The sequence below is a fragment of the Pleurodeles waltl genome, chromosome 5, assembly GCF_031143425.1.
Source record: "Pleurodeles waltl isolate 20211129_DDA chromosome 5, aPleWal1.hap1.20221129, whole genome shotgun sequence".
Taxonomy (NCBI): domain Eukaryota; kingdom Metazoa; phylum Chordata; class Amphibia; order Caudata; family Salamandridae; genus Pleurodeles; species Pleurodeles waltl.
Genome location: NC_090444.1, coordinates 594,394,715 through 594,418,279, shown reverse-complemented (window position 1 = coordinate 594,418,279; position 23,565 = coordinate 594,394,715). Strand labels below are relative to the sequence as shown.

Here is a 23,565-nt window from a genome sequence, read left to right as displayed (position 1 = left end):
CCATATCACGGTGTGACCAGTGCACCCCACCTCAGACTTGGGTTCACCCCTGTATAAGGGGCGTCCGCACCCATGTCGTCCACCATGAGTGTGAAAAGATTCAACTCCACTCAAGGGGTGCACTGTAGGCATATCTGACATATCCAGCCAAGGCCAAACGTTGTCAGGGCGCTCGAAGAAATACGACTTCCCCGCCACGATGACACAAAGTTTAGCTGGGTAAAGAAGCATATTTTTGAGGTCCATTGCACATAGCCTTTTCTTGACCTCTAAGAATGAGTTGCACTGGTCCTGCACCTTCTCTGTGTAGCTAGGGTAAATTGAAATTTATCTATTCTTGAACTGTGGAACAGTTTCCTTCCTGGCAGCTCTCAGAATCACGTCCCTGTCTCTGTAATTCAGTATTCAAGCAATGAGGGCCCTGGCAGGGAAACCTGGAGGGGGAACTGGCACCAACACTCTATGCGCCTTTTCTATAACTAAAAAGTCAGACATTCCTCCAGGCCGTTGTGTGTCTCAACCAGTGTTCCAGGAAATGCTCTGCGTACTGGCCCTGAGCCATATCCAAGAAATACCAACAGCCACAAGTTATTTCTCAGTGAACAACCCATAACGTCCTCGATCCCCACCAAGGTGCCAATGACGTTGTCAGTAGTGACACCTTCTGTTTATGTCGCTGTACCTCCATCTGGGGTATGGCAATGTTGGATTCCGCATTCTTCACCTTGTCTGCCACTTTGCATGGATCCGCCCACAGTAGATTCACTTCGATGGACATACCTGCAATGTGACCCTCAAGCACCACTCTCGACCCCTGTATTGCCTCCAAAAGGGCAGAATGTGGCAGTTCTTCCTGACCTTCCGGGGAGCATTCCAGAGTGCTACAGCTCCTGTTTAGCGAGTCTCTGGGTGGCCTAGCGAGGGGTAGTGTATTGAGTAATGGTGTTCCTCTGCTGCTGCCTCTAGAGCCTATCCGCCCCCACAGGGCAGGTGAGACAATCCAAACAGGAAGCACTAAACTCTCATCTGGGATGTAAATGTCCCCTTACGCCCTCCTGGGCAGGCAGCAGCCGCCACAAGGAAGAAGGAATGTTGTAGTAGCCCAGAAGCACAGAAGATCAATCGCTCCCAAAGAGGGGTCGCCCTTTGCAGAAGGCACGGATGGATAGGGTGCTGGTCCACAGCAGGACAACTGCAGTAGTCTCCCGGGGGGACATCCGCAGAGGGGGGCACAAGGAGGCGCAAATGTCAGTGCTCCAGCAGTGCAAAGCCCCACATCGGAGTAGCAGCCCAGAGGCCACACCCAGGTCCGGCCGGTTGTCACATCATTAAGGGGAACCAGGGTAAAGGGATCGCTCTGCTCCTTACTGTCACCCTCTCCTTCCACAAGTCAGAAGGTCCAGAGCAGCAAGTGCGGCCCAGGCAAGGAAGGATTTAGATCTCCCTCACTCAACACAGTTCACCATGCAGGACTAGGGCCCACATACCTCCACGGCACCCCTGCACCTGTCAACCAGGAAGAGTGGGATTATCTCACCAGAGCCTTCAAGTACAGGCAGTCCAATTATGGCCCCTTTCACCACCGCAGACAGCAAGGCATCACTGGGTCCCAACAAGAGTTCCTCCTGGGCCTTACAGAGGGGAACACAAGTGCCCGCCTGGGGAGAAGCCTCCTCCAACACCATTCACAGGGCCTATTGCACCATCTTCCAGTTGGTCCCGGGTTAGCCCAAGCCCTACTGCCACTCATGGACTGCAGCTCTGGGCACCAGCGAGCATGGTAGCAATGACTCCTACCGGCGAACACAGCGCACTCCCAACCAACACCAGCATCACCAGCTCTCCAGCCAACCCGGGTCAGGAACCAGGGCCTCCACTCTTGATTAAGAGAGCAATAGGCTCTCCAACCCCCAAGCCATCAAAGGAAGGGAATCAGCCCCCTTGACTCAGTGGCCTGCACAGTAGGTCCATCGGGTCCCCTGCTGAATGTTGTCACCCGCACTGGTGCCCTACAGGCCAAGGAGCCAGAGGCACAGCCAGAGAGGCAAAACAGGATTGTCAATTCGCCCACAGGGGCACCCGCAGCACCATCCCATACAGGTATCTCCATGGGCAGTGGTATATTCTCCCGGCAGCCACACAGGAGCCCAGGATCTCGTCTGCTAGAAGCCCAGGGCCGCGCGGGCCACGCCGTACACTGCACACCACCCCCTTCTCCCCCACAAAGACTGCAATGTGGCATCTGCTCCTCTATAGGCTGTACCAGTGTGAGGATAAGTGGGCCACAGCCAGTTGGGGCTAAATAACTGTCCATATTGGCAGGATGTCAGAGGATTTGTTAGTGGGGAGTCGGAGCTCCCTAGTGGCACGTCCTGTCGGCCGTCTTAGCTGGCCATGCCCCTGACAGACTGATTATTAATACAACTAAAACAAAGGTGATGCAATTCAGTCAACAAAAACTGCCATTTGTTTGGAACATTAATTAATAACCTAAAACTGGAGAATGTCACAATGTACAAATATTAAGGAGTCAGCTTTAATGGTAAAATAAGGAAAATAAAAATGACAGATCATGTCCAACAAGTGTGCTACAGGGCTCTGTCTACACAGACAAGTCTCAGTTGCTACGTACAGTTCCCGATGTCATCCCAGTCTTTAAAATCTTTGAATGACATGCAATAACGACTGATCTAAATGTGGCTGTAGTGGTAGAGTTGATGCACTACATCTCAAACTAGTTTTATGTTCTCCAGGCCTATTAAATGAGAAGGCCTCTATAAACTTTCTAGCCTCATTACCTGGACAAGTTAATCGCTGCAGTTTGTCATATGGACTCATGCAAATGTGAAAAAAGTTTTGTTCTTAAGACAGAAATTTAAGATTGTTTTTTTTAAGTGTGGCCCGCATTTTGATCCAATGGCAATTTTAAATGGTCAAGTGTTGACCACACTAAACAGTTAGCTAAAGGAGAAAGCATTTAATATGTTGTTTATCGCTGACATACGATATGTTAAGAATAAAAAATCTCTGGGTATTCATACTATGCTTTCACAGTCAATGTATAACGTAATGCAGATAAAATATCTGAAACCCTTCTTTACTTAAGACGGATTACTCACTGCCACATCTCTTTCTGAATAACTTTTGGAATTACAGTCTGGTAAGGTAATCAATTTCTTGTTTTTAGATTGGATCAGCATCAACTCTCCTACAATTCAGAAAAAAAGAAAGACATACCTCTTCAAGAAGCACTACACCTGACCGAACACTATACCTTTGGCATTACTGTAATAATTGTATCTATCTCGGTGCATGCACCCTGTTCAGCACTCCATTGTCTCGAGCTAGGTTCACCCTCTACTAATATCAGCAAAACATACTTGCATATCAATACTGTTTTCAATCTGTATTATTGTTTTTTTTAATGTATTGTTTTCAAGTAATTTTATTGTTAATGTATGTAAAAAGTTATTGTTCAAATTTGTAATGTGTGCATTGGTGTTGTTTTATTTCTATGGAAAGAAAAGTCTAAATAATCGAATTTTCACTCACACTGCTTTAAGTTTTTATGTGTACAAGTGTTGTGCAGATCACAGACCAACGAGGTTTATCTCTCAACTTTGATTTGGAGTCCTTTGCCATGTGGTTGTATTCATGATTTTTTCTATATTTATGAATGCTTTTTTGGTTATTCTCTTTTTTGTCACCGAGAAAAGGGAAGAAAAAAAACAATATGCCACGGGTGGACCAGTGGAAGTTGAATCCTCCTACCATGGTCCAGATTTGACTAAGTCAAAATTCTACCTAGCCTTGAAGAAGAATGCTCATTCAAAATGTATTGGGCATAAAATGTGCTGAGTCGGTACACAGGCTCTATGCACAGAGAATCACAATAAATGCAATTCCTAGTGCGCTTATAATGTTCTTTTACAAATTCGGAGCTTGAACTTTAACAATCTGATATCATGAGAATTGCTCATAGCTAGTGTCCTTTTTTCTGGAACTTTCCTTGAACAAAAATATTATCTGCAGTTTTGGAGAAAAATGTTTCATTTATATGAAATTGATTCAGTAACAGCTTTTTTCCAGGACAGTAGTTGAATTTTGCTCTTATCTGAATGTCCACAACAGAGCACTGAGAGTATTTATAATAAACAGGTTCTTACTATGAGCGACATGAAGAGCTTTTTATGCTATTGATCACAATTAAAAAACACTTTAACTAATTTTACTTTCATTAAATAATAGGAGGTGAACCGTTTATAGAATCAAAGACTGATTTTTAGATCTTGTATACAAAGCTGTGCTACGAGACATACTGTTTACAATTCAGTGGGCTTACTACTCACTCACAGTATACTATTAGTTGTTTTTGTTGTCACTCTCATTTACAATCTTTCCATTGCTTGGCTCCTCTAGGCTCCCCTTTCATTTTTGTGTTAGCTCCTCCCTGGAACATGGATCAAGCACATGTGCTCTCCCTCCAATTTTTTAATAGGTGTTTTGGTATTATACCAGAACATGCATTGTGCTTTATGACTTTTAAGACAGGCATACAGCTTCTTACTTACCTGACGTCTCTACTGATGCTTTAGTTACTTACACTCACTATTGTAGTACGCATCCTCTACTCTGTGCCACTCCACTCATGTCTAAACCACTCCTTAGCACTATACGACTCTCTAGTCTATTCAACCCCACTCTAGCCTACAACACACCTCTCTACTCAAACTTTACCCCACTCTAAGCCACTCCACTCTACACCACTCCATGCCGCCTTCCTCTAACCACTCTCCTCCAAGCCATACTACTAACTTTTAGCCATGCAGAACAGTAGCCACACTACTGGACAACATGGCTAAATGACAATGGCAAAGCCAATAGCTCTCACATAAGAGGGACACATTGGCTTTGTCAATGCTTGTTTCACTTTGTTTTTTACTATTGATGGGGACTGCCTAGAATGTGCAGGAAACTGGTGATTGAGGTGAATGTTCAGGGCGGAATTTTTTATTTGTTGTAAAGGAACATCGCTATACTGCTACCTTTCCTATGTAGGGAGAGGGTTTGTGTTCTAGCCTATTTCCGTTCCTGAAAGTGTCAGATGGTTTTCCTCAAGGTATTTTCTTAAATGAGAACTCCCACGTGCAGCGTCCACCGGTGAAAGTGTTAGGTGGCTGCACTGGCTGCCTGTGGGGAAGCGTATTTTCTTTAAGGCTCTCTGTATCACTCATAAGGCTTTACATTCCCAGGGCTCCAAATACCTTTGTTCCACTTTAAGATGGTATGCGCCTAGCCACCACTTAAGATCCACCAGTCTCCCCCTGGCCTGTTGCAGGAAATCCAAATGTGGTAACAGAGCTTTTTCAGTGAACAGCCAAAGACATGGATCTTTGCCCTATAACTTACCTTACCCCAGTGATGCTGCTTGTGACATCTTGCTCTCTCACTGCTTTTATTTGCATCTTTCTCCGCTTAGCGCTTTGATGCTACGGCCAGAACACACTTTACAAATACATATAAATACAAAATACAAAATGGTTTTCTTCCCATGCTAGATTTGCATATGTTGGCTAGTCAGGACCATACACTACAAGATGGAAACTCTTACGAAAATAATTATGCTTGTACTCCTGGAAGAAATCTGTACAGATTTTATTGCAAACATGCTTAAACAGTGTAATCCATCTGAGTCAAAGCAAGTGTCAGTGTATGCAGTTCTTAACAACCATTATCAGTTCTAAATTGTACCAGATGGACTTAAATCAGCGCCCAGAGACATCACTTGCACCAGACCTCTGGGAGAGGTGGGCTGGGACGTGCTTCTCCGCAGGTACAAATATTTGAAGGTCTTTTCCGATAAGGTGGTTGTGCAACTAGGTATTTTTTCAGAAAGGGATTGTTTGTCCAAGCTGACCATTTGAATGTCCACTAGCATTATCTACAATCCGTAAGATTTCCTTTATAATAGAAATATATTTCAAAGTCCTCAGACATTGTTTGCATCTTACCCAGACCTGATGTCCAGCAATTCAGAGAAGTTTAACCCCCAAAACAGATTTCCTTGTATATGTTAAGAAAAGTAATCAAAAACTAGGCCAATCCTAGCTGAAATACATGAAAATTGTCAGATTCCTACACCACCTACACAATAGCAGTCATGAAAATAACATTAAATTGAGTCACTTGCAGGACAGATATTTGGGATACCCTATATATTTTCATATTTGAGTACTCTAAGCAATGATATACTTATTTTACTTCACTGGGCTTGTGATAAATCGACAGCTGGTGCACATATTACCAGGTGTTTGTGTTTTTTCTTCTTAGTCAAAGCTAGCAATTTTTTCTACTCTGGAATGTCCTCCAACAGTAATTACTGTATAAGAAGTACAAGGTTCAGTAATCCTCATTACACCTAACATGTTTTCCCATCACAGTACTTAAAAAGAAGAAAGGCAGGTAGATACCTATAACAGGGTCCAGATGCACCGGACAATATGCGACAAGAAAACAATGACTCCCTGTAATATGAATCGTTTAAATACATTTTGATAATAGACGCTTTTAAGTCACCAGCTTGCCAGGTTTCTTGCTAAGTTTAAGTAATAATGACTGTGTGGAGTAGAAAGCATGATGGAGCTGTGGTTTTGCCAGCACACAACATATGTGGGTGAAATATGAATGCATGAGGCGAAGCTTATACATCAAATGTTAAAAGTGTAACTGTACCTAGAGAAATCATAGCTTGGTGAATTTCATTCATCACATTCTTGTAAAGCTCCTTCTGCCACACATGTAAAAGGTTCCATTCCTCTTCAGAGAAACAAGCAGTGACATCACGGAATGTTACTGGAATCTGAGAAAAACAAACTGGATATATTACACATGATCATTCTTAAGTTCTGCTGATGCAGCAGCGAGCAAAGACTTTAAATGCTAAACAACATTAAGTGTTAAGGAGTTAATGTACAAACAAGCACTACTTCTGGTGTTGGCCTTAAGCCTTCTCAGTTTATCAATGCTTGCTCGGTCATCGTTTTTAAAACCCTGATTGTGGGAAAGCTACCGGACCACTGATAAAGTCAACAGGTCTGGCTTATAACACGAGGTGCCTACATGCTTTCAGATATGAAGTCATAAATCCACCTTATATGCACTCAATCACTCATTGTTTGAGCACATTCATTTATTATTGCAGTCATGCATCTATTTTCTACCTATCGTTTCATTCTTGCATTCATCCACTCACCCTTCAACAATACCAATCACAAAACCTTATCCATAAATGAATAGACACTTTCAGTTATAAGGAAAACCTATTAATTGGTAAGAGGGTTTCCATTTATGTGTGACTGCTAATCTGTGAGGGATGTAAGAATGCTGTTGTCAAAGTACCCAAGGAATACTGCCACTGCAATCATGTCACATTTTTTGGACTCAACCAATGTTCCAAAATATTAAACCAACCATCAAATTATTCTCTTATTGTTATGGCAAATAGTTTTGTCATAACAATAGTTGTTAGACAAACCACTGCTGAAGTAAGGCAATACCAGACCTGCTGTATACATATTAAACCATCAGCTTGTGTTAAACCACTACAAATAAGCAAAAAGTAATCATTCTGTGAAATAATTCTTAGTACATACCTTATCAATCAATTAACTACATATTAGATATATAATAATACATTTGTAATTTTGGAGGGTTCCTTTGCAGTGTTTCTTCCCACATTGGTCACCAGCATGCTGCAGGCCCTAGCACAGAGGCCTTCAAACTGTGGGCCACGCACCCCCGGGGGCCCATGGCAGCATTTGGATGGGGGGAGGAAAATCCTCAGCAATCACATGTAAATGGAGATCGCCTGGAAGCGCAACTTTGTTTATTTTTCTTGTTTCCAGACCACTTTTATGTACATGAAGTAACTGAAGTTAGGGTTGCCACCTTTACAGAGTAAAAAGCCAGCCATCTGTTCCCCTTTTACAACTCTACAAAGGCCAAGACACGGTTAAGGAGAACCTTATATGAACTCCTCTGTATTCATTGGTAAGCTGGCTTTTCTGTCTTTTTTCACTTTAACTATCGATCAGAGGTCATTAGGTCAGCTTTAGAAGCATTTTAAAGTGTTTTGTTCTAATATTTTCGGTTTAAAGTATGTACTGATAACAGGAAAAATAGTGGCTTAGGTATGGCTAAAAACAACAAACCATTTTTTAAGTATTTTCCTGTTTTTCACCTTCACATAAATTCTATATGAAGTAATGCACACACATTGAACGAGAAATAATGGCAAATTAAACTATTTGGTGGGAAATACACCCTTTTACTTCATGAAATATTAATTGGGTAATGCGATCACTGCAGATGTCTGTTTGTGAGACCCGAGAGTCACATCTGAATCCTGCTTGGCCCACTGCAGAAGAATGACTTGAATATTTATAGTGCTATGAGGTCCGAGCAAGTAACGGAAATAACTGTGAATATTTATGTCATTGTTTTAAAATTGTATTACACACAATATGAGGTAGGTTGCCACACAGTGATTTAGTGAATATGAAAAAAGTGCATTCCAAGAATACATATTATTAATAGCTAGCTTGACTTTACATAGTGCAGACATTTTTATGGGTCCATTAAAATGACTGTAGGAAAGTGCCCTTGTTGGCATGATTATCCCCCCCCCCCTCACACTTTTTCCCTGATATTGATGCCAACTTTGATTGAGAGTGTGCTGGGATCCTGCTAACCAGGCCCCAGCATCAGTGTTCTTTCCCAAAATCGGTACTTTTGATTACACAATTAGCACACCCTGGCACCCAGATAAGTCCCTTGTAAAAGGTACCCGTGGTACCAAAGGCCCTGTGGCCAGGGAAGGTCCACAAGGGCTGCAGCATGTATTTTACCACCTGGGGGGACCACTCACCAAGAACATGCACACTGCCTTTGCAGCGTGTGTGTGCTGGTGGGGAGAAAAAGACAAAGTCGACATGGCACCCCTCTCAGGGTGCTATGCCCACAAACACTGCCTGTGGAATAGGTAAGTCACCCCTCTAGTAGGCCTTACAGCCCTAACGCAGGGTGCACTATACCAAAGATGAGGGCATAGCTGCATGAGCCATATGCCCCTACAGTGTCTAAGTCCATTCTTAGACATTGTAAGTGTGGTGCAGCCATATTGAGTATTGGTCTGGGAGTTTGTCATTACGAACTCCAAAGCTCCATAATGGCTTCACTGAATGATGGGAAATTTGCTATCAAACCTCTCAGCACAATAAACCGACACTGAGGCCAGTGTTGGATTTATTGAAAAACGCACCTGCCCTCTGTATTTTACCCAATCTTTAGTGGAGGACTGACTGTTCTATGCCAGCCTGCCACTAAGAGATGGGATTCTGGCCACATGGGGTGAGAGCCTTTGTGCTCTCGGTGGCAAGAAACAAAGCCTGCACTGGGTGGAGGTGCTTCACACCTCCCCCTTCAGAAACTGTAACACCTGGCAGTGAGCCCCAAAGGCTCAGGCCTGTTGTTACAGTGCCCCAGGGCACCCCAGCTAGTGGAGTTGTCTCCACCCCTGGACAAAGCCCCACTTTTGGCAGCAAGTCCGATGGGAAAATTAGGGTAAGCCGAAAGGAGTTACCACCCCAGCTAGGACCACCCCTAAGGTGCCCAGAGCTAAGGTGAACCCCTCCCTGCAGAATCCTCCATCTGCGTTTGGAGGACAGGGACCAATAGGGTTAGGTTTGTGTCCCCCTCCCCAAAGGGACTGGACGCAAGAAGAGTGTAGCCACCCTCATTGGCTGCTGCCCTCTGACCCCTGTAACCCTCCTAAATCCGGGATTTAAGGGCTCCCCTGAACCCAAGACATCAGATTCCTGGCGACCTCACAAGAAAAAAGAAGAAAGAAGGACTGCTAAGCTGAAACCCAAGCAGGGAAGAAGACTTGGCCCCAGCCCTATCAGTGTGTCTCCTGCTTCAAAAGCCCTACAAAAGAAGGTGACTCGTCCTATGGGTCCAGCGACCTGTGCCAAGCTTCTAGAGGACTGCCTGCATTACAGAGGACCAAGAACTCCCATGGACAGGTTCCCTGTCCAAGAAGAAATTACAGCTACGGACTCCAGAGCCTCCCGGATCCGTGAATCCTGCCCACTCTGCACCGGACGCCCAAAGCCCGTGTTCAGGTCGCCCAACCAACTAGAGAGGATCCCCAGGCAATTCTGAGAAAGTGCCCACCCTGGCGTGACCTCTCCTGTCCCCCTTGACGATGCCAGCAGTGTGAATCCACAGGAACCCCCTGACTGCGAAAGCCCTGGATGAAGATATCCAATGCTAAAATAACACTGCATCCGAAGCCCCCAGGCATTGGAGAACCCGACCTCCGGGGCAGCAACATTCAGCAGGCGGCCCTCCTACTTGCCCAGCCTGTGGTTATCCGGAACCGACCCCCTGGACCTAGCGTCTGCAGCATCTAAGTGACCCCCGGGGCCCCTCAAAGATAGCATTGGGAGTCCGACGCTCTGTTTGCACCATGCATCCGGTGCCCCTGTGCAGCTGGGGGTCTGAGTTTGGTGCCTACTTGTGTCCCCTCCCGGTGCTCCTCTAAATCCCCCAGGTCTACCCTCCGAAGACGTGGGTACTTACCTGCCATCAGATATGAAACCGAGTGCCCCTAGGCTCCATAGGAGCCCATGTTAAACTTGCCCCATCTTTGACCTCTGCACTCAATCGGCCCCATGTTGCTGGTGGTGGGTGTTTGGGGTTGAATTGAACCCCGACCAGTGGACTTCCTAAACCCCGGAGACTGGAACTGTAAGTGTTGTACTTACCTGTAAAAAGAACTAACTTTTAGTTTTAAAACAGAGTATTGCCATTTATTCAAAAACTGTATAACTTACCAATTTCAATCAAAGTGGTATTGATACATATGTGAAATACTAATGTATTTATGTACTTACCTGCAACTTGAATCTTGTGGTTCTAGAAATACATTAACAAAAGTTATTTTTGCTTTATAAAAACATTGAGTGTGTGCTTCTTCTATTGTATGTGTGTGTTGACCAAATGCTTTGCACTACCCTCTGATAAGCCTAACTGCTCGACCACACTACCAGAAAAGAGAGCATTAGTATTATCTACTTCACCTCTGTTGAGCCTCTGGGGAATCCCTGGGCCCTGTGCACACTATATCTCATTTTGCTATAGTATATACAGAGCCAGCTTCCTACAATGACACTTTCCAAAGCTCAGCATACTTACATTATCTCTCAAAAATAATAAATGTTTGCCTTCATGACAAATTCAAGTGACTTCTTAATGTATCATAAAGCACTTTAGAGACCCCCTCTCAGTCAGCATTCTCCAAGTACTTCAAGTGCCCATAAACAATTCAGGGATGGTTCTTTATTAAAACATATGGGAGCTGTTTTTGCTAAATTAAAGCCCCTAATCACCTAGCTTACTTTGACCCCAGATCGCCCTGACCCCTGGGGCCACAGAGTAATGGCCCAGGGGAAAGCGGAACGGAGCAAAGTCTATAGAGCATCAAAGAGATGGCCTAGAGAAGGGGGCACTGTGAGGGGTCTAATCATTTTGTTTCAGTAACAGCTTAGCCCCTTGCTACTGTGCAGAGTTGCAATCTCCAAGACGGAATTGTTTCAACAAGTTCTGTGCTATTTCATATATATACCTGCTAGACACCACATAGCAGAAGTCTCTTAATTCCCTACAAACTTCAAACACATACGGCTAAAATATACTGCTAGGTATTGGTGACAGTGTTGCCTTTCCTGCACAGGGTCAATGCCAGCGTTATGCAAGGACTTGCTGTCATGGTACTACCCTAATCTGAGATAGATGGCAGCTGTGGCAAATGCTGCAAACTGAGCAGAAGCAATGAGCCTGAAAGTTGCTGATCTATATGAAAATACAAATCTCCTTACCTGTAGTAAGAACTGTAAGACAAAATTGTGTAGGCGTTGCCTACCTATGATTCATCAGGTTTTTCAAACACTGCTCACACTAGGTGGGGCCAAAACACCTGCTACTTTGTTATATAAAGCATTACTGGGGATGACTGGGCTATCTCTGAACCCACTGAGAAAAAGGTAGAGCAAATTAACTAATTGACACTCACAGGGACAAAATACTGGAATATCCCGGCTTGGTAACTAGAAACTAGAGTTTTGAATTAATACAGTAAAATATATACCACTGTGCATACCACCACATAGATTACACAGATCATATCCGGGAACACCATACCGTGATTCAGATGTCTAACCAAGGAACAAACTTTTTGTACATATTGGATCCTATAAAAACTGGCTTAACCACCGCTGTTAAAAAAAAAAAAACATAATAAATACCATGTTATTTCTCATTTCAAGGTGCAGCACTTGGAAAGGGGAGTATTGGAACGGGAATGTCCCTTGCATGGTGTACAGTTCTGTTCCTCTGCCCTGAGTGCCCAACTGCAAATATATTTTATCCTTGTTTTTTATTCTAGCCCCGACTCCTGCATAAGCAGCTTGTGCATGAAGGCCTAGTCCTGTCTTTGACATGATAGAGGTCCTGGACCTGTTCTGGATCTGCAAGGCGCAAACAAAGCATGTTCACATTGACTATAGAGTGGGCTGCTGTCTCTGTCATGGGTGCAGTATGTAGCACGATGGCGGTAGCATACTGTGCTGTGACCAGACCTTTTTATCTGTGTCACCGGAGTGGATGCCTACTGGAACACTCATGCTAAATTCAGTTGCAAAACGCTCATTCAGGTTTTGTGCTAAGATCCCATCATGTTTGTATGTATGACTGTATGTGGCCTGCAAGGTGCATACATAGTGTGAATAAATGAGCCAGTATAATGGAGGCATGCGGATTCCATTTTAGAAGATTCTGGCCTCTTCATGTGCACAAGAGGGAGATGCAAGTGTTGTCCTAGCCAGTGGGAGTGTATTGTTGATATTCCTGAAGCTGGAGGAAGGAGACTTAAACACTGAAGTGGGGAAAGGGGAGACAGTCTCCCCTTTAGAAATACGATTCGGTCCTTTTGCAGCTGGAGCTGCAGATGAGGCATCCTGAGCACTGCTGTTTGATAGATAGTCGGGTGAAGCGGGGAGTGCAGCCTCTTTTGTTCAGAGTGGGAAGGGTCCTTTAGGAGAGCCCAGTTTTTTGTTTCTCTTCCCCATCAGTGTTAAGTGTGGCTGTTGATAGCCAGATGCTGAGTGTTCACACTTAATTGTCTCTCTACTCTGGGTGCTCCAACCTGGTTATGGCCCTGCTGTGAGGAGCATCACACTGCACAAAAGCTAGGTCTGGAAGACATTCTGGAAAGGACAAGTGAAAGGAGAGCTGACCCACACTGGTGAAAGTGAAAACAGCAAATACACATCCCTTGTCTGCTTTATCTCTATAAAAGTGGGAGCTGTTGAACCACTTGTTCTACTTACATGTTCTCTTTGACAAAGGGAGTGCTCTGTAGAGTACCAAGAGGACTACTATGCAAACAGAGGTGATGTCTGCCTGGCAGCCGGCTTCCCATAGGTGAAACAAAATCACCTGCAGTCTGACCTGAAAGGAAAAGCTGTCTCCCTCTTCTGAAGCGCTGGGAAATTGACCTGCCTAAGAAGACGAGGGAGGGAGGGAGCCAACTCTCCAGGAGCTGCTGACTACAAGGGCCAGCAAGAAGCAGCTAACTCTAGAGCTGTGGATCTATCGGCCCAGAAGATATTTGAGAAAGCAACCAGAATGCTCCTGTACCAGATCATGGTCTCTCCTGCTCCCAGTGGCCTGCTGTACCATGGCACTGTCCTGATGAGTGCCTGAAGTGGACTAAACAGCTGTGCTTCCAAAGCGACAAGATTGTGACACTGGTAAAGTGTGCCCAAGCAAACTGTTGAGCTAGGATTGTTAACACTGTACCCAAAGAGGACCAACCTGCTGTGTCACTGTAGAGTGGAGGTGGACCCATCCCGCTACCTGAGAAGATTTGACAGTGGCCCTGTGACCTCTGACCTCGCTTGACTCGACGCATATCCAGTAGAGGACTGTCAGTGACAGCTGAGCCTGCCAACAGCCAGTCCCCATGTAGCACCCCTAGAGATGCTACATCTAAAATCAGAGTGCCGCTAAACTTGCAGAGAGAGACATGTAGCACCCCAAGAGATGCTACATCCAAAATCAAAGTGCCGCTAAACTTGCAGAGAGCGAGTGGTTGTCCTGGATGGGGGAAGGATGCAAGCTGAGAGCCTGACAGCCACCAGCGCAGGAATAAAAGACTCTCATTGGTGAGAGTAGCACTAGGACTAGAAACTTTAAAAGTGAGCGCACAAAGTCTAAACCCAAAAGGGTAGCACTGAACTTGCTCCTGCAACCTACCACACTATCCTTATGCAGAATTAAGGGGAAGGTGTGAGAGAAGAGAGAACTTAAATCCTGGCTGCAGAATCCCAACAACAGTACATTTTTGCATTTATATTGTATTGTGTAGTTTCTAATTTTTAAGTGTATGGAAGCACTTTTTTTCTATAAAGATAAGCACTGGGTCGAACATTCATTCATTGTGTTACTGGGTGATTGTTAAGTTACGAGATTGATGAACCCGCACACTACCTCCCTGAGAAGTGTGTGACTGCTTGCCATTGCTACAAATTAAGAGTGCAGTGTTGAAGGGGTTGAGGTGGCCGATTTTGCAGTAGCAAAGGAACATCAGAGGTAAATTGCCCCATCTATCAATGCTATGGCCTAGTAGGCTCTACTTACTTCATGGCCCTGAGAGAGGTCTAACACAGGGGTAATATTACACCCTGCAGTATCAATATTTCCTAGGAGCAATATTGCCTCTACAAACAAAGGAAAACGGCCATACAGTTAAGGTATGGCAACAGAGATATGAATACCATTGTCATTAGTTTTAAAACTAATGATTATGCTTTGTACAGATGTGGTGAAAGGCAATTTGGTTCAGTTAAGCCTTGTGGGCCATTAAATGATTTAATAAAAGTCAAACAAAAGGAGCCAGAAAATCAAACACTTGCTTAATATTGGATTGTAGAGAGGTGGCGCAGTAAATGCACAACTAAATTGAATGACCTTCCTACTTGTTATATGGGAATAGTACTTAATATTGTTTATCTATTTATTAGAGAATGTTATTATGTCAATATGTGCCTTGGTCACATTTCGGTAAATTGAACTACTTTTAAATTTCCTGTGTTTCATTTCATCGTAATATGCAACATAAATTTTGGCGACACGTGTTTGTGGAACTCCTGCTGAACCCACTGACTGAAGAAACCTTTTGATTTATTTTCGCCCTCGAATTGTTGGAACCACATTGAGAAATTTCTGTTTCTTCGAACTTGGATTTCTATTCTGTATTTAATTAGAGCTTTCCGGTGAGTGAGTAACTTATTTTTGCCTCTATTTGTCCACAGTTGCAATTATTGTGGCATTTCTATGATGTTGAAAGTTTTATCTGAGTGCACCGTTTAAAAAAATTTAAGTTTTGAAAAAAAGTTATATTATGTGCTCATTTTTTTTTTTTTATTTTTTTTTTTTTAAATGTATTATGAAGGGGGGTGTTATATGGGAACAGAAATTAATATTGTTTAGATATTAAAGAATGTTACTGTGTCACTGTATCCCTAAGTGATTGCTGCTCTAGAATGTAGATGTGGTAATTGAATATGTTGCAGTGTTAAGGGGCAGTCATAGTATCTCCTTGAAGAATAAACATTTCGGTAAATTGAACTACTTTCAAGTTTCGATAGTTTCATTTCATCATAATATGCAACACTACTCCCTGTGCACACATTAGGAATATTACATATACGACTGGGTACCTTGCAACTTCCACGTTTTTAGGTCGAGCCCACAAATGCTTTCCGACCTGTTGTAAGTATTATGTGGGCTTTTAACCACGCTCATCACTTTCACTCATTTGAGGGATTGCCTTTCAAAAATCCCTTGATGTCATTGGTAAATGCTTTACGTTTGTCCTACCTTGGGGCGGTTTTGTTACCGCCTTGCAGACTGACCGTTACATGGATTATTGCACAACTGCCAATATACTTCAGTGTGGACAAACTATTTTTTTCTTTTGTCCCTCCCCTTCGTGCTTCATGACGGCCATGGCGCGAACAGCGCAGAACAGCAGCACAAACTCCATCATCGGCGGTATTGAAGTGCTGGTCACATTGTTCACACTGTTACCTAATCAGAGTCTTTTGGCTCCCCCCCTTCACACTCCATAGCTTTCACAAACACACTTTAAATTGATAAATGCTTTATGGAAAAATATACAGAAATCCTCAAAGCGGCTCTCCTGAAACAGCAGGAGAGTCAATACTGCAATATTTACTGCACTCGGGAAACTCGCCCCATAATGCTGTGCAAGCATTCTTTTGCAAAACATTTTTGCCCATTCCTTAGCTTGTGGTGGTCCTAGAAATTGGGACCACCACCAAAACATTCACAACAACTTGCTCTTTCTGTCTACGTCATCAATGGTCCCCACATTAGGTTAGTGGGGACCCCAAATTAATAACCACTCCCAAGTTTCAGAGTCTGTATAAGCTTTCTCATTGCTGGAACTTTTGTTATACAGCTGAGAGTAGTTTGTGTTTTAAGGGCCTTGTTTGTAATATTGTTGCAGTAGGCCTGCCAGCCCTGAAAATGTGTAATGCACTAAGCTCTCTAGGGGCTAAATGTATGCCTGCACTGCATAATTTTCTGGCATTCTGTTTTCATGTGCTTATGCCTTCTTGGGGCTAACTATATGGTTACATGATCATGTTTCTTATAAATGCAAATTATATTGTTGTGCCTTCTAGGAGCTGTTCTGAGCATTACAGTCAACATACTACAATATTTGCAGCACTTGGATATTCGCCCCATAATGCTTTGTAGGGCATTCTTTTTTCAAAAATGTTTTGCCCATAACTCAGCCTATGGTGGTCCTAGGACAATGGGTCCAACACCAAAACCTTCAGCATGATTCACTCTTTCTGTCTAGGTCAACTCTGGGTCCCCACACTAGGTTACTGGGGACCACAAAATAATAACCCCTCCCATAATTCAGTGGTTTTTTTAAGCTCTCTCGTGTTTGGAACTTTTGTTTTACAGTTATGAGTAGTTTGTGTTTTAAGGGTTTTGTTTGAAATATCATTGTAGTAAGCCTGCTAGTCATGAAATATATGGTTGAACTGCCTTATTTTCTGCCATTTCTGTTTTTATGTGGTTATGCCCTCTAGGAGCTAACTATATGGTTACATGACCCCTCTAGGGGCTGTTCTGAGCATTACAGTCAACATACTACAATATGTGCCGCATTTGGAAACTTGACGCACAATGCTTTGCAGGGCATTCCTTTTACAAAACATTTTTGCTCATAACTCAGTCTGTGGTGGTTCAAGGCCAATGGGACTACCTTCTGGATGTGCTCTTTCTGTCTAGATGATCTCTGGGTCCCCACCTGGTTAGTGGGGACCCCAAAATAATATCCCATCCTGCCATTCAGTGTATTTGTAAGGTCTCCTATGGCTGGAACTTTTATTTTGCATCTAGGAGTAGTTTGTGTTTTAAGGGCCTTGTTTGAAAAAAACATTCTAGTAGGTCTACTAGCCCTTTAGATATATGCAAGATGTAGGAAGCTGGTTCTGTATATACTATATCAAAATGAGATATAGTGTGCACAGAGTCCAGGGGTTCCCCAGAGGTTTAACAGAGACTAAAGTAGATAATAATAATCTTCTCTCTTGTGGTAGTGTGGTCGAGCAATTAAGAGTTTTCAGAGGATAGTGCAAAGCATTTGTTGTAAACACACAGACAATAGAAGAAGCGCACACTCAATGACTTAACTCCAGACCAATGGTTTTTATATAGCAAAAATAGATTTTCTTAATTTATTTTTAGACCCACGAGATTCAAGTTGCATGTAAGTACCTTAAAAGATTTGTATTTCACAAAGGTATCAACAGTACTTTGTTTGAAATAGGTAAGTAATACAGTTCTTCAAATAGTGGCAATAATCTGTTTTAAGAACAGACACAGTGCAATTTTCAGAAACAGTTCCTGGGGGGAAGAAAATTTAGATTGGTTTTTAGGTAAGTACAACACCTACAGTTTCAGTTTCCGGGTTTTAGGAAGTCCAGTGTTCAGGTTCAAGTTAACCCCAAACACCTACTAACAACAATACGGGGCCGGGCCGGTGCAGGGTGCAAACAGGACATCAGGTTTCCAATGCTGGTCTATGAGCAGACCCCTGGGGTCACTCAGGAGCTGCAGGTGAGATCCAGAGGGGGTGTCTCGGGCACACCACCGGTTGGACAGGGAGGAGGGCCGCCTGCTGAACGTAGCTGCACCGGGTGTCTATTTCTCCAAGGCCTGGGGGCTGCAGGTGTAGTGTGTCTTTAGGTGTCAGATATCTTCATCTGGAGCTTTGCGGTTAGGGGGGTCCTCAGGATTCCCTCTGCAGGCGTCGTTGTGGAGGGGTGGAGAGGTCAACCCAGGGAGGGCACTTGCTCGCAATTGCCTCGGGACCCTCTCTTGGTGGGTGGACACCACCTGGACACGGGCCGTGGGCGTTGGGTGCACAGGGGTCAGGACTCACGGATCCGGAGTGAGGTGGAAGTCCTTGGTTGATGGTTTCTTAGACAGAGCCGCTGTCCTCTGGAGTTCTTGGTCCTTTTTGATGCATGGCAGTCTTCTGGAGTTGAGCAGAGGTCACTGGTCCCGCAGGACGCGTCGCTGATCTTTTGCAGGTTCTTTGACGCAGGAGACAGGCCGGTAAGGCTGGGACCAAAGCAGTTGCCGTTTTCCTTCTTCTCTACTGGAGGTTTCAGCTAAGCAGTCTTTCTTCTTCTTGTCAGGTCACCAGGAATCTGGTGAGCTGGCTTCAGGGAGGCCCTTAAATCCTACATGTAGGAGGCTGGCCTGGCTTATAGTGGGTACCTGATGGTACTTACACTTTGTGCCAGATCCAGTTATCCCTTATTAGTAGTGTTCTAGCAGCTTAGGCTGATAGAGGTAGCTAGAGCAGAGCAGCTTAGGCGGAACTAGGAGACATGCAAAGCTCCTACTATACCACTTATATCATATAGCACTATATCATAAGAATCACAATACTCAGAGTTACTAAAAATAAAGGTACTTTATTTTAGTGACAATGTGCCAAAAATATCTCAGAGGATATACTCCCTTAGGAGGAAAGTAAAATACACAAAATATACACACAAACCAAAATCAGGTAAGTAAACAGTTAGAAAAGTAGTACAAACACTGTAGAATACAATAGGATGCAATAGGCCTAGGGGCAACACAAACCATATACTAAGAAAGTGGAATGCGAACCACTTAGGGACCCCAGGCTTAGTGTAGTGTGTAGAGGGTTGCTGGGAGTGTAAGAAAACACTAAGGCTGTCCAAGATACCCCACCCCAAGACCCTGAAAAGTAGGAGTAAAGTGACCATACTTCCCCAGAAACAGACTAAAGTCGTGATAGGAGATTATGCAAAGACCACAACTGACTGCAAAGCACTGAAGACAGATTCCTTGACCTGAGGACCTGTAAAGGAAGGGGACCAAGTCCAAGAGTCACAAAAGTGTCCATGGGGGGGCAGGAGCCTACCAAATCCCAGATGAAGGTGCAAAATGGCTGCCTCCGGGTGGAAGAAGCTGAAGATTCTGCAACAACGGAAGATGCCAGGAACTTCTCCTTTGCAGAGAGGATGTCCCACGGAGTGCTGGAGGATGCAGGGTTGTATCTTTGGAGAAATAACGTAAACAAGCCTTGCTAGCTGCAAAGGTTGCGGTTGAAGAAAAAGGGTGCTGCCCGGGCCAAGAAAGGACCAGGAGGTCACCACAAGAGGAGACAGAGGGGGCCCTCAGCAACACAGAGAGCCCACGCAGAAGAAGGCAGCACCTGCAGAAGTACTTGAACACAGGTTCAAGAAAACTGAGCACGGCAGTCGTCTCAACACTACAAAAGAGGGTCCCACGAAGCCAGTGGTCAACTCAGCAAGTTGAGCAATGCAGGACAGAGTGCTGGGGACCTGCGCTAGGCTGTGCACGAAGGATTCCTTGCAAAAGTGCACAGAAGCCCTAGCAGCTGCAGTCCACGCAGTACACAGGATTACTGTCTGGCGAGGGGAGGCAAGGACTTACCTCCACCAAATTTGGACTGTTGGACCACTGGACTGTCGAGGTCACTTGGATCCACCACCTGTGTTCCAGGGAGACCACACGCGTCACAATGAGAGGGGACCTAGAGGACCGGTGAAGCTGAAGTTTGGTGCCTGCGTTAGCAGGGGGAAGACTCCGTCAACCCACGGGAGATTTCTTCTTGGCTTCCAGTGCAGGGTGAAGCCAGACAGCCCCCAGAGCATGCACCACCAGGAAACAGTCGAGAAAGCCGGCAGGATTAGGCGCTACAATGTCGCTGGTAGTCTTCTTGCTACTTTGTTGCAGTTTTGCAGGCGTCCTGGAGCAGTTAGCGGTCGATCCTTGGCAGAAGTCGAAGAGGGAGATGCAGAGGAACTCTGGAAAATTCTTGCACGTCGTTATCTAAGGAAAAGTCCACAGGAGAGACCCTAAATAGCCCTCAGAGGAGGATTGGCCACCTAGTCAGGTAAGCACCTATCAGGAGGGGTCTCTGACGTCACCTGCTGGCATTGGCCACTCAGAGGCCTCCATTGTGCCCTCACACCTCTGGATTCAAGATGGCAGAGGTCTGGGACACACTGGAGGAGCTATGGGGACCACCCCTGGGGTGGTGATGGACAGGGGAATGGTCACTCCCCTTTCCTTTGTCCAGTTTCGCGCCAGAGCAGGGGCAGTGGGTTCCCTGAACCGGTGTAGACTGGTTTATGCAAGGAGGGCACCATCTGTGCCCTTCAAGGCATTTCCAGAGGCCTGGAGAGGCTACTCCTCTCAGGCCCTTAACACCTATATCCAAAGAGAGAGGGTGTAATGCCCTCTCTCAGAGGAAATCCTTTGTTCTGCCTTCCTGGGACTGGGCTGCCCAGATCCCAGGAGGGCAAAAGCCTGTCTGTGGGTTGGCAGCAGCGGTAGCTGCAGTGAAAACCCCAGAGAGCTGGTTTGGCAGTACCCGGCGTCCATGCTGGAGCCCCGGGGATGCATGGGATTGGCACCCCACTACCAGATTTGGCATGGGGGACATTTCCATGATCTTAGACATGTTTCATGGCCATATTCGGCCTATATGTACTGCACGCAAAAAATGGTGTCCCTGCACTCACAAAGCCCGGGGAAATTGCCCTGCACTATGTGGGGGCACCTTGGCTAGTGCCAAGGTTGCCCTCACACTCAGTAACTTTCCACCTAACCTTCACCAAGTGAGGGTTAGACATATAGGTGACTTATAAGTTACTTAAGTGCAGTGTAAAATGGCTGTGAAATAACGTGGACGTTATTTCACTCAGGCTGCAGTGGCAGTCCTGTGTAAGAATTGTCTGAGCTCCCTATTGGTGGCAAAAGAAATCCTGCAGCCCATGGGGATCTCCTGGAACCCCAATACCCTGGGTACCTAGCTACCATATACTAGGGAATTATGAGGGTGTTCCAGTGTGCCAATTAGAATTGGAAAATATGGTCACTAGCCTATAGGCAGAGAAAGCATAGGCACTGAGGTTCTGATTAGCAGAGCCTCAGTGACACAGTTAGTCACTACACAGGGACACACATTCAGGCCACAAACTATGAGCACTGGGGTCCTGGCTAGCAGGATCCCAGTGAGAGAGGCAAAAACAAACTGACATACAAGTAAAAATTGGGGTAACATGCCAGGCAAGATGGTACTTTCCTACACTGGATTTAGGGGTGTTTTAGGAGTCAGAGGGCATTAGCCAATGGCTACTGTCCCTGAGGGTTGCTAGACCCACCTTGCGCCCTTTGGGGGGCGAGGGGGGCACAAACCTAATCCTATTGGTCCCTTTCCTCCAAACCAAGATTGAGGATTCTGCAGGGAGGGGGTCACCTCAGCTCTTGACACCTTAGGGGTGGTCTTGGCTGGGGTGGTCACTCCTCCCTGGTTTCCCTAATTTTCCCGCCAGACTTGTTGCTAAAAGTGAGGCTTTGTCCGTGGGGCAGGCATCTCCACTAGCTGGAGTGCCTTGGGGCACCGTAACCCGAGGCTTGAGCCTTTGAGGTTCACCGTCAGGTGTTACAGTTCCTGTATAGAAAAAGACAAAGCCGACATGGCACCCCTCTCACCTTGAGAGGGGTACCATGTCGGCTTTGTCTTTTTTCTCCTCACCAGCACACATAAGCTGCAAGACAGTGTGTGTGTGCTTGGTAAGAGGTCCCCTAGGGTGGCATAATACATGCTGCAGCGCTTAGAGACCTTCCCTGGCCACAGGGCCCTTGGTACCATGGATACCTTTTACAAGGGACTTACCCGCGTGCCAGGGTTGTGCCAATTGTGGAAACAAAGGTACAGTTTTTGGGAAAGAACACTGGTGCTCGTGCCTGGTTAGTAGGGTCCCAGCACACTTTCAATCAAAGTTGGCATCAACACTTGCCAAAAAGTGGGAGGGTTACCATGCCAACAGTGGCACTGTACACAAGGCCACTAAAAGTATGTGGCAGAAAGGACCACAATATGCAGCCGGGTTGACAAATGAATGTGGCAAAAGAAGTCCAGTTATACATTTCCAATATCAATAGCTCCAACTCAGGTAAAAGTGAGTTCTATTGCATTGCAAAAGCTTATTTTGTGTTATCTCGACCCAAGGGCATTGGGGCACTTTAAAGTAGCACTGGATACATAATTACACATGACCAGTTTCACTGTTTAGGCACAGAAAATAATTAAGTGATCTGCCCACAATCACAGGATGTTGAGACAGCTTCGGGACCCGAACCTGGTTTCCCGAGGTCCAGAGTGGGCAATTGTGGTCGCAAAACCACATTCCATTTACTAACACTAACTAGTACGACACTCACTTGAAAACAAGTTAAGAATACCAACGCTGTAAATAGTTCTACAATCACGCTGTTTATACTGCGAATATCTTCAGGTAAACCCACACAGTTCTGGCACAAATTTACTCACCTTCTGCTGGGATGTTTGTTTTCTGACTTTCATTGTAATAACTCTTCTGAATAATTAAGTTTCTGAGCTGTACCTCGGAGGTAAACGAAAGACCCACAAAAGTGCAGTTGTGTGTGTGTGGAAGGCGCGGCAGTGAAAATCGAAACAAGCCCCGCATACACAATTTTCATCTAATAAAACCCCATTAGAAACACAGCTCTGAGAGCTGTCAAGTGCGCGTTTGCCTATGACAATCAGAACCCCTTAACAGAGAAAAAACAGCCCATGCCCAGAAGGAAAACGCTGCTCTCTCACGCATGTTCAGACCAAGACAAAAACCTTCCTGTTTTTTTCATTTAGAATTACATTTTTATATGCTCCTATCCAGAGCTACTGGTAATTTTGGCCGTTCGCGGATGTGCAACTTCGCGTATTTACACATATCGTAACAAAAGGGTTTACTACATGGTGAGTAGATGATGTGTGAGAGTCACCCTCCAAGTAACCCAATAAGT

At 45.0% G+C, this 23,565-nt stretch overlaps 1 protein-coding gene across 2 annotated transcripts in view; it reads right to left on the bottom strand.

Moving 5' to 3' along the window:
* The window catches only part of LOC138295851 (zinc finger protein 544-like), a 130,532-nt gene extending 107,240 nt beyond the window's left edge, over positions 1–23,292 (bottom strand). The window contains exons 1-2 of one of the 2 annotated variants that reach the window (XM_069234439.1): positions 23,072–23,292; positions 6,733–6,873 (exon numbers count right to left, since the gene is read on the bottom strand). In XM_069234439.1, coding sequence (XP_069090540.1) covers positions 6,733–6,873; positions 23,072–23,228 — 298 coding nt within the window. In that variant the 5' untranslated portion in view covers positions 23,229–23,292. The remainder of the gene's footprint in view (positions 1–6,732; positions 6,874–23,071) is intronic. The other variant, XM_069234440.1, reaches the window with a different exon arrangement.
* Positions 23,293–23,565: the final 273 nt, after the last annotated feature.